This window comes from Zerene cesonia, chromosome 11, assembly GCF_012273895.1.
Source record: "Zerene cesonia ecotype Mississippi chromosome 11, Zerene_cesonia_1.1, whole genome shotgun sequence".
NCBI classification, from domain to species: Eukaryota; Metazoa; Arthropoda; class Insecta; order Lepidoptera; family Pieridae; genus Zerene; species Zerene cesonia.
The window spans coordinates 6,377,780-6,389,080 of NC_052112.1; the positions used below are offsets into that span (position 1 = coordinate 6,377,780).

The 11,301-nt window shown below is 30.3% G+C and overlaps 4 protein-coding genes across 8 annotated transcripts in view; 1 reads left to right on the plus strand and 3 right to left on the minus strand.

Annotated features, from left to right (window-relative positions):
- LOC119830391 (protein O-mannosyl-transferase TMTC4-like) overlaps nt 1-4,118 on the minus strand; it is a 6,344-nt gene extending 2,226 nt beyond the window's left edge. Inside the window, exons 1-9 of one of the 2 annotated variants that reach the window (XM_038353390.1) lie at nt 3,705-4,118; nt 3,243-3,627; nt 2,932-3,171; nt 2,643-2,848; nt 1,878-2,061; nt 1,460-1,668; nt 890-997; nt 637-778; nt 258-372 (exon numbers count right to left, since the gene is read on the minus strand). In XM_038353390.1, the coding sequence (XP_038209318.1) occupies nt 258-372; nt 637-778; nt 890-997; nt 1,460-1,668; nt 1,878-2,061; nt 2,643-2,848; nt 2,932-3,171; nt 3,243-3,627; nt 3,705-3,949 (1,834 nt within the window). In that variant the 5' untranslated portion in view covers nt 3,950-4,118. The remainder of the gene's footprint in view (nt 1-257; nt 373-636; nt 779-889; nt 998-1,459; nt 1,669-1,877; nt 2,062-2,642; nt 2,849-2,931; nt 3,172-3,242; nt 3,628-3,704) is intronic. The other variant, XM_038353391.1, reaches the window with a different exon arrangement.
- Nucleotides 4,119-4,641: 523 nt separating this feature from the next.
- LOC119830282 lies at nt 4,642-8,138 on the plus strand. 2 transcript variants are annotated; one of them, XM_038353239.1, is made up of 5 exons: nt 4,642-4,953; nt 5,030-6,943; nt 7,078-7,247; nt 7,461-7,652; nt 7,852-8,138. In XM_038353239.1, the coding sequence occupies exons 1-5, from the start codon at nt 4,863-4,865 to the stop codon at nt 8,119-8,121; spliced, it is 2,637 nt and encodes an 878-aa protein (XP_038209167.1). In that variant the 5' UTR covers nt 4,642-4,862; the 3' UTR covers nt 8,122-8,138. The 2 variants fall into 2 exon arrangements, with proteins under 2 accessions (XP_038209167.1, XP_038209169.1); XM_038353241.1 differs by having other exon boundaries at nt 5,185-6,943.
- Nucleotides 8,139-8,149: 11 nt separating this feature from the next.
- On the minus strand, nt 8,150-9,214 carry LOC119830283 (zinc finger CCHC domain-containing protein 24-like). Its single transcript, XM_038353242.1, has 4 exons — nt 9,041-9,214; nt 8,712-8,861; nt 8,503-8,625; nt 8,150-8,418 (listed from the first exon to the last, which is right to left on the minus strand). The coding sequence occupies exons 1-4, from the start codon at nt 9,062-9,064 to the stop codon at nt 8,296-8,298; spliced, it is 420 nt and encodes a 139-aa protein (XP_038209170.1). The 5' UTR covers nt 9,065-9,214; the 3' UTR covers nt 8,150-8,295.
- A 1,307-nt stretch (nt 9,215-10,521) lies between these two features.
- Nucleotides 10,522-11,301, minus strand: part of LOC119830309 — a 6,211-nt gene continuing 5,431 nt past the window's right edge. For all 3 annotated transcript variants that reach the window (XM_038353273.1, XM_038353274.1, XM_038353272.1), the window contains 2 exons: nt 10,974-11,200; nt 10,522-10,897 (listed from right to left, as the gene is read on the minus strand). In XM_038353273.1, coding sequence (XP_038209201.1) covers nt 10,672-10,897; nt 10,974-11,200 — 453 coding nt within the window. In that variant the 3' untranslated portion in view covers nt 10,522-10,671. The remainder of the gene's footprint in view (nt 10,898-10,973; nt 11,201-11,301) is intronic.

Genomic DNA, 11,301 nt, shown 5'->3' on the forward strand with positions numbered 1-11,301 from the left:
AAGTAATAAATGTTATTTGCAGTTAACAATTTTCTTTTTTCTTTATTACAATATTTATGGCAAGACTAGGTATTAACTCAAACTCATTATAAATACTCAAGTTCGGATGGATGTCTCTAATCAATTTCGCCAAAACTAAAGAACGGGTTTTGATAAACTTGGCGGCCTGTATTTAATGTACCAGAGTATCACCGATGTCCGCGGAAGGAAACTGAAAAATACAAAAATAAAAAATTCTAACATTACATTATACATACCTGTGTTATCCAATAGCGCAAGCAAATTAGTCCATGCGGAATTGTGTTTGGGGTTTAATTGTATTGCTCTGAACCAATGTTCGACGGCCATATTCGTTTTGTTTAGCTCAAGATACTAGAAATCATAGAATTACTTAAGAACAGTTAAATTATTGTTAGGCTAATGACTCCGAAAGATTGTAGAAACCGTTAGATCACTACATAGTATAAAACAAAGTCGCTTTAAATGACTTTTTTAACAGATACTACTGTAACACGTGCGAAGCCGCGGGCAAAAGCTAGTCATATTATAAACTAATACGCGATAAAAAATATATTTTCATTCTTATGACTGAACTCAATCATTTTAGTTTTATCTAATCACTGAAAATATACAAACCAAATTTCCTAAATTATAATGACAATCAGGGTAATGTTTTCGATACTTTAATGCATTCTGGTAGGCTTTTTCAGACTCCTCAAAATTCTTGACACTCGCCAAAACAATACCTAGATTCATCCAAGCTGCTGGAAAATCTTCTCTGAAACATTACAAATACTGGCATATCAATTACAATTGAAGTAGGAATTCAAAGATGAACATACTTAAATATATAATAGTAAGTTAATATAAAAACGATATGGTGACCTACTTTAAAGATATAGCCTTTCTGAGATAGAATTCAGCGTCCACAAATTGTCTTTTATTTTTTAACAGATTCGCCAAATTATTCATTGCTTGGTAGTATTCAGGATATAATCTAAAATAAACATAAGGTTACAGATTAACTATTTTTGCTTGTTTTGCCTAATTCTGTGTGATGATAATCTATTTAAAATTAATGAAGAACATAATTTTAATTTTCTTAAATTATAATTATGTCCCATATCAAATGAAATCGCATCACTTGTTACATTTCTGATGAAAAAAAAAATAGTTTGATCTGCCATCCCAGTTATACGTGAATAAATTAATGCCTATGTATCAGTCTTTGAGCTAGGAATGTTCTTCACAAATGTGTGCCACATTGTTATGTGTTATAATAGTATATTTTTTCATTTATTGTGTTTCCAGTTAATTCTCGTGTATGTACAGGACATCTTAAATGTATTCTATTAGTATCTGAAAAACTATGTGTTCCAGGGATCATACTCATACCGCATCTCTGACGCCTGTACAATTACATAAAAATTACTAATAAAACATTACTCATTTTACCTGCCTTATTGCTATCTTATATTCATTCATTGCCCAAGTCATATTTCCGTTAGCATCTGCAACCTTAGCAACATTATAATGGACTTTGGCATTCAAAGGACAAACAATCAGTCCACTTGTAAAAAGTTTATATTCAGTCTGCCATTCAAATGATCGCTGATAGCTTCTTATTGCATATACTAATATCAAAAATAAATATACAACCATCATAATCTGTAAATTAAATGTGCGAAATATAATTGTTTAAGAATAGTTGGAAATTCAGAAATGAATATTTGAGTGCAATATCTAGAAATAAACAATGCATTCATATGCATAGTACATTATAAAAAAAAATGTATGCAAAACTACTTAATAGTTAGTTGTAGTCCATAATCTGACCCCATAAACCATTGTCCACAACATAATAAAACCACACTTACATTTCTAGAAATATTCAAGGGTCTTCTCTGAAGGATTTTATGAAATCCAATAGCAACAAGGAGACAATAGCCAGCTGATGGAATGTATAATATTCTTTCAGCAATAACAAAACCAACTGGGAATAACATGTTTGATGCTGGTAAAAATGGTATAATCACAAGACTAAATGCCAGAATGATAAGTCTGAAACAATACAGCATTCTTAAGTTATATGCATTGCTTTAGTATAGTATTATGTTATCTGTGATTGCATGTACAAAAAGCGAACATTTAATCCTAAAAAAACAAACCTTTGAGGGTTCAGGTAATAATCCATAACAATCATATGAATCTGACCATAAAATCAAATGTTATCAATCTTATTGGATAATTGATAAATTATATTGCACTAGCATCTTTACCACAATTCTCACCAGCGATAAATTAAATGATAAAAAGTAAAAAGATTTTAAAGAAGATTACTTTAAGAGAAATTAACTTTTCTATTAAATTTTTTCTTGCTGATTTAGGCTTAAGCTGCAACTTTTTACTCAAGTCCTTGGCCTTTACAATTGTGTCACATTAAAAATTACATATTTATCTTCTTGTAAACATTGCATGTTAATCTTTATATTATTGCATAGTTATATGAAAACATTAATTTTTTGAAAAGAATATGTAGAGTGTCTAGTCTCGTTGGTTTTATAAGTGTGTGTAAAAAATTATAAGTACAGAATTATGTAATGGTACACATTTTTAAATAAAATTTTAAATTGCAACCTTACCTCTTTGTTTGCATCCTATTCCTTCCATTAAAAACTGAGAGTAAGCCCATACAGCCAAAACAGTATAACAAAATAACAAACATTATCCTAATATCTGTGTATTCTTTAATTAGTGGAATGCATCCCATGGACCAATCATAACACAGCCAATATGGCCAAACAAAAAGGAGCGAGTTAATGAAGTAAATGTAGTTATAAGATGCTACCTGCAAACAAAATTTTAATCAATACAAAGATATAATTATATAATTAATAATTTTAAGAATTAAAGTTAATACGTCTACTTTACCCTTGTAAAAAAATCTGGATTGAAAGCAGCAGGGTTATCAGTATGTTTGAAGATCGGTTTTTCTCTCATTATAAACCATCTTAAGTACAACATTATAACAATAGAGACTACCAAACATAGAACTCGAAGACTTGATTTGAAATTAAATATAATATTTCCAAAAAATCCTTGAAAAATCCCAGATTTATTTCTTTCTTTAGCTTGTATATTCATAATTAACTCATATATCACACAAAATCCCTGTAAAGTTTAAGTATATGTAAATATTGAAAGACAATGAAAAGCTACATAAACAGAGATTAATAACATACCAATACTGTTATACCATTTTCCTTAAACAGCATGGATAATCCAGCAAATAAGATGGCAAAAATAAGGTAAAGACAAGAGAAATATGTGTCTCTCATGGCCTTGTCATACATCAGGAATGATGAAAAGAAAGTTATTGCAGCTAATAAATCAGCTCTCCCCACAATACCACATATAGCTTCAACATGAATAGGGTGAATACAAAATAACAAAGTGGCCAAATATGCTATGTTTGATGCACTTTCCTTACAAGAACTAAATTTAATCTTGTTGAGAATTATTCTATATGTTATCCATATGATAACACAACACATAACATGCAATACAGCATTTGTTATTTTAAATTGAAATGCAGACAATACTCCCCTATTCAACAGGCAGTTCAACCTAAAATTTTAAAGAAAATGTGTTACTGGGAAGATGTACTTCAATTATAGAAACATATAGCAAATAAATGTACAAACTTGAAACTCAAAATTGTTAGGGGTCGATAGGATTTATGACTCTCGTTACTATATATGTTGGTGCCCCAGAAGTCATGATAAAAAGGTTCTATCCAGGATTCTGAATATACATCTTTATTTTTTAGAATAGCTTCAGAATCATCAAAAACAAAATCACCATTTAACGAAAACAAATATGGAATTCCGGCTAGGGATATAATAACGAAAATGTTATTTTCCATGAGACGATGTGTTGTAAAATACATTTTAAACAAAATGTTAAAATGAATAATTTTCAGGTTTTCCTAAAAAATATTATTATTTCAGATACATCAATGAGCTCACACATTCTCTCTTTTTTAACTAAAGTTTCAAATGTTTTTGTTTGTAATATATAATATAATATATAGAATAGATATTCTGACAGTTTTGTGCATTTAGTGACAATGACAAATGACAATTCAATAACACCCGCCGAGTCTGACCCACCAGTATTATTATACTGCTCTTTGACACCCGCAAATATCAGGTGCGTCGTTGTTACCAGTGTAGACGTTTATATCAAAACTTGCTGCGCCCCGCGGTTTCACCCGCGTAAGTCCGTATCCCGTAGGAATATCGGGATAAAAAGTTGCCTATATGTTATTCCAGTTATCCAGCTGTCTACGTACCAAATTTCATTGCAATTGGTTCAGTAGTTTTTACGTGAAAGAGTAACAAACATCCATACATCCATACAAACTTTCGCATTTATAATATTAATAGGATTTAACCCTTAAAACATACATTTTTATAAACGATAAATGATACTCCTTATTTTAAAGTATAAGACGTACTCAACATACCTTCAACCTAAAATTATCTAAGGGCAGAACCCAAAAGATAATAAATAATTGTATTCTTTATAAATATTTTTTAAACATTTTTTAGCAGTTGCAATTGTCACTTGTCAGTTGTCACTTTTCAATCAAAAACGCGAAAATTAATCTAATAGCATAATTTTTAAATTTTAATCTAAATAGGTACAGTGCGAAACATTTTTTGTTGTGGTTTTGTAATAACAACTCTATTAAAAAAACAGTCTATGACAATATTGATTTTTAGAACTATTTTACTTGGAAAGAGGATATTATTTGTGAGTTTCATGAACATTTTGTAAATTCTAAGTAAATACATAACATGGAATTCACACCAGAATTAAGTGCTTTCCAGGGATCTATTGTGTCCTTAGATAGCTCTTGCGCCTTTTCGAGGATTACTGGCAGAGGAGGTAATTATATACCACTATCAATCATTTAAGATATATATTTGAAAGCCGTGTAAAATAAAACTTTTTAATGTTTCAGGTAATGAAAACAAAATTGAAACAGTTATAAAAAGTTTACAAATTTTTTTGAATGAAAAAGGATTGAACGATTTCTTATTGGATAATAAAATCACTGACAAAGTAAGAAAATTTGCCCTCTATATTGTGCTTAATGCAGATTTGCAAATCTTACAGGAACTTGTAGAATTGGATGCAATAGGATCTGTCATATGGACTGTACCAACAATTCCAACTTGTTTACTAAGTGAAATGCTGTGGAAACTAAATATGGAGAATTTCATTTCTGAGATAATTGTATTTTCATATCCACAGCTTTCTCTAGAAGTGTCGGATATATTGATTGAAAATTTTAAATATTTTCATCCCAGGCAGTGTTTTAGTCAACTTAAAACACTAGTTACAGCCTGTTACAGGTTTATTTGTAGATTGATATTTTTTAAATTAAAAAATCTTGAATTAACACAAGCTGTTAATAATTTTCATACATGTCTCAAGTATTTTTATGAACCTCCAAATGCTGGGAAACTTGAAATGTTAAAGAGAGATGAAAAATATAAGTATGTAGGAGAGAATCTACATACCATGCTCATAGTGCTAAGTGAATGTTTTAATAAATATTCTAATACACAGAAGTTAAGACCACCTGATATGCATGAGATTTATGAATTAACTTATTTGGAAGGATGCCTTATTGACACCCACAGTGAAGTGAATTTAGAAACATGCTCAAATAAAGATATTAAAGAATCAATAGATAATTGCAATGTTATGTTACTAGATACATCTAAAGAACTTGTTATGGAAGTAAGTGTTGAAATTTACTGTGCATGGAGTGAATTTGAGGACAAAAATCAAAGTATGCAACAAACCATCGGTGAACTATGCTATAAAGTAAGAAATACATTAATTAGTATAAAATCTGTTTGTGAGCATCCTGTTATTAATATGATGGAACAGATATGTTTTAAACCAACTGAATGTGTTGATGTAATTAATGAACTGAGGAGTGAGGACATAGTTCAAAATATTACAAAGGACAGTGAAGAGAAACATAAGTGGATAAAAGCATTATTGTATAGAGATAATATTTTTGATGATATAATATTAGTAGAGCAAATAAGTGTTAATCTAGCAGCATTAAATAATGAGGATTGCTGTGATTTATTTAGAAGATGCAGAGAGTATTTAAAAATAAATTCAAACTCTGAAAATGTACAAATTCTATTAATTAAGGTGTTTCAAAACTGTAGTGTAGAAGATAAAATGAGCATTTTGAAGGAACATTTTAATAGTTCTGTCTTCAATGATGACTTGATTACAACACAATTTAACAACATGCTAACAGAAACATTCAATAAGTTAACAATGTCAAAAGATGCCGATTTATCTGATATCTTGACAATATTTTTGCAAAGCCCAAGGGAAGTGTACAATAAAATGTTCAATTTAGCATGTGAAAATGCTCAACAAGCAGAAATAATGGTAAGAGTCATGAAATATTTAGAAGCATTTTCAAATTATTATTACAGTGAAGAAATAGATTCTTGCATAATATCAGTTACAAAAAAGATGATGGAAAATGATTTTGAATTGGAGAAAATACAAAACTTTATAAAGTTTCTGTGGCATATTAAAAATAGTAGTATAATACCAGGAACAAAATTGCTTCTTTTAGTTGTTATGCCCAACCTTCATTCTGGAATCGTCAATAAGAACACGATCCATATACATATGCAATGTAAACTGCTTGTTGATGCATTTACTCTGGACGAAATCCTTGAATATAGGATGCCCATGTTAGCAATGTTAGCTCAAGTTCTTGATGCAGTCAGGTGGAAAATTACAACATTTGTCACTTTGGCACCCTCTACTCTGGAGTTGGGACTACAGCTGCTGATATCAATATTAGACAGTTATTCCCAAGATTTACCCGGTATGTATGTCTATTTGATTATTACATGTTACAGTCAAGAAATCAGTTTACTGTCATAGCTGATCTATAATCTGGGCTTCAGTACCTGCTTTGCCATCTATTGTATGTTTGTATATTTCGAATTTTGTTTTCAGATAATGAGAAGGCATGGTTGAAAATAAAGTTAAAAAATATAAATCCACTGAATATGTACTACTACAGACATTTATGGAATCCTCCTGGTGATACATTTCTGGAAATAGTTATGGGTGTTCATGTTCATAAAGATATGGACGTTGAGCAGCTAACAACAAGACTATCACAGGTAAAGATATATTTTTTTACAGTCAACCATCTTTGAATAAATTTTTAGTAATATAAGGAATATTACGGATTTACTTCCCTTTTAAATAAAAAACATAGCAACTGAAATCAATAAAGAGGGCTTAAGGCTCTGCAATTGTTAGTAATCGCTTATAATGGTTTATACTTGAAACATTTTTATTTTTTTATTAAAATTTACACATATTTCAAACAGGTGTTGCCCTCCACTACCCTGCAAGAATGGCACCAAATATGGGACAACCTGAACATATTTTCTAAAAAACAAATATACAATATTTATCATGACTCCTTATTACTAGTTACAATGGCAGAGAGAAATTATCACTCTCCAACAACATGGGCATGTGTCATGTATTGCTTTAAAAACTTTGTTCTCATTACAAAGGTATTTATTATAATTTATTTATTATTATATAAGGTTAAGGTTAATGGATACTTATAATAAGGAAAGGAAAATAAAACTATTATTTGTTAAAATAGCAGTATATTCACCACTCATTAATTAATGCTAAATCTTTCCTTATTTTAAATCAAAAAAAATCAATTTAATCCGAGCATATTTTATGTTAATTTTCTCATTGCAGTCTATTTTTTTGAATGAACCTATAGAAGAGCAACAAGTACTTGAAGTCATGCAAAAATTCATATTTCTGGAAAATTTTGTTCAGGAGGAGAATTTGGAATCATTTTGTAATCTGGTTTTACCTCTTTTTGCTAATATGGCGGGAAAACAATCAAATAGTGTAACTATATGGAAATCTGTATGTGAAAAAGTTAAAAATAAAATATTTTTAGAAAAGGTTACATTATTCTTCAAAAATTGTGATCAGTCACAGGAAATTTCTGTTATCTAATATACTTATTTCACTTATTTATGTTTTATTTACTATGTTAATATATTAACCTATTGTAGGTTAAGTTATTCATATATTCATAACACAAAATAATACTTAACACTCAAGTAAAAAAATGTTCTTAAGTACATAAATATTGAATTGACCAGAAAAACTTGTAATTTTACCCATTACCTACTGAATACTTCTTTTAGCTCCACAGTAATGGCCCTGTTGCTTACACTTTTCGCAAAGTTCTTTAGGATGTTCTTTCGTATTATCATTTGAATTTGATAAGTCTGATGAATGTAATGCTCTCTGAAAATATTCAAATGATAGCGCTTACATTTTCTATTGTAAGAAAGTATACATATTCAAACTATCAACCAACAGTATACTCACAAAGTAATAAGCATATACTGGCTTGGAGCATGTTTTGCAGAGTTGGTATGAATCAGGCCAACATAGGCGACTATTCCAGAAACGACCACATGATTTACACTTATACTCTCCAAAAAAGGGAACCTTAATAAATAACTTAAGTCTGTATTTGAAACATTACTATAGTGCAATTTAAAAATTAATTATTTAAGAACTTCCATTAGACTTACAACGGTATCGCTTCGATTTTGATGCGGTCTTTTATCTGATAAAAATAGTTGCCCGTATGTTCCACTTTGTGTAACATCTTTACAAATCTGACAAATATCGTTTGATTCGTTTACAGCATTCCTATTACAATATGTGCAGCGCTGATAATTCTGGAAGTAGGTACATCTACATAATTTGTGGGAATATAATATTATATACGATCAGTGAATTAGGTACAACTACAATGTTGTTGTGCCGATTAAACTTATTCGGTGTTAAATATAGACAGCGATAGACATAAGTACACAATATACCTACGTAATTATAAAATATAAATACAACCTATTACCTCCTTAGACCAAAAACACCCCATAATAATATCAAATTTAAGTTTCTCAGTTCACCCTAGTCCAACCACCGCGACATATGTATGTAATTTATCTCTGAGGGTAGATTAAAGATATAAACTTAGCTTTTCTAGTATTATATTATGTTTGCTTTTTTGACAAGCGACATCGGTGAAAATGATATTCGTTTTTTTATGTTTTAACTGTTCGGCAAATGAGCGGGCGAGTCAAGTGTCAACTGATGGAAGGCGCGAAAGCCGAAAAGGATACGGGCCCGTTTCCTTTTCCTCACCCGCCCTAGTTCATTCCTTCTTTCCAGTCGTTAATCCTTTCCTTTTCCCTTACCCCAAAAAAGCGGGCAGCGCATTCACAGAGGAATTACCTTTGCGAATGTTTATGGGCGGTGGTGATCGCTTACCATCAGGCGAACCACCAGCTCAGCTGCCCGCTATGACATAAAAAAAAAAACTTACTCTTTGGATACAGATCGTGAATCGTGAATATATTTATAATAGTATGGTATTGAAATGTTATACAGTATGTTCTTATTAGTAGATTTAAAATTCGTAGATACTTTTATGTGAAAAGTCTCTGTCTGTTTGTCTGTCCATTCGTCTGTCACTAGGCTATATTTCAAAAACTGCGATAGTTGGATAGTGGGAAGATTTCTATGCGGGCGAAGCTGCGGGCAATAACTAGTTTCTTATAATTTTTTAATAAAGCTCGTTTTATAAATATGTCTCTCTATGTACGGTAGTTGCAACTTTTGAAATACACAATAAACAAAAACTTCTAATTTGTCACAAATATCAAAAATTTACTGTCAAGTGTGTATACTTATTATGGTCTTTAATATTTACCATTTTATGAACCAAACTTAACGTAAGGTACCTATTTCGAAAATTATGATAACATTTTGTAATTGTGAAGATAAAGAGCCAATTGTTAATCACGGGACAGATTCATTTCCCAGTGCCGTGCAAATATGGGGAATGATTGGAACAATATTAACAACTATATTATGTTGGATATTGTATTTGAAGGTAAGAAAGTATGAATACCTGGTCGTTGTATTTCATTTACATTGGAATATCTATACGAGAATCTTATTACAAAATATGTATGTAGCAGTGTAGTAGCAGTTATACTCCTAGGTATATAATTATAGTGCAAATATCATTACTAATTGTTTAGTCAAACTTTTCTACCTGAATAAGTTTTGTATCAAACTATTCTTGAAAACCCAGTGTTTTCTAGTATATAGTTTTTAGATTATATATATCTATTATACTGTTATTTCAACATTTATTATTTTACGTGATTATATTAAGTTTCAAAAATTTCATAAAATTAGTGGTCTTTAAGCTCGCAACAAAGAAAACCCATTCGCAAGACTGTCCACGCACTGCACCGATCGTAGTTAGCGGCCGAAGAAGACGCACATAAATCGTCAAAATAATTATTTAATGAAAGAAACAATAAATTAATAAAATAAATCTTTATTCTTATCCATTATATATGACTCACAAGTCATTATCCTTTAAACCGTCTCTTTTATTTTCCTACATACTACTTAGGAGATATATTTTTAAGTAAAATTTTATTGCTTAAAATATTGCTCAATAAATTTTCTTTAACAAGTATTATTTAAAAAATAATCTTTATCCTTTATTTTACTACAATCTTGTAATAAATATTTGTGTTCGTCATCAACGCGGCCTCTTTTCAAAAGATATACAAGTATGTATTGATAGGGAAATACAGGAACATTGTGATGGAAGAAAAAACGTAATTTCACTCTTTCTATTATCTTCATATCGACGAAACAATAATCAGCTGAACAACAACTGCCAGGCGTCCTGTAACATTGTACATTAATGCATAATTTTCTTAACAAAATATGGAAGCCATATTCGATAAGTTTCAACCACATACCTGGGATCGTAAGTGACTGGCTTGGCTTTCAAAGTTTTAAAAACCATTTGATAATATTGGCGGTATTTTTTCTTCATTATTAAAACAATCTGCTTGCCTTCAAATGGGAACTTGGAATGCTTTTTTTGAAGTTCCATGTGCCAATAAACGGCGGCTTTAGCGACTTCCACACTAGTATTATCGATCTCAACTATTTTTGGATTCTTCAGCCACTCGTACATATTTTCCTGCAAAGTTTTATATTTACTCTTTCGTGTTAGTTTTAATTTCACAAACCAAATGATATTACATAGGTACAAGAAATCAATTTTTAGTTTTGATTATGTGT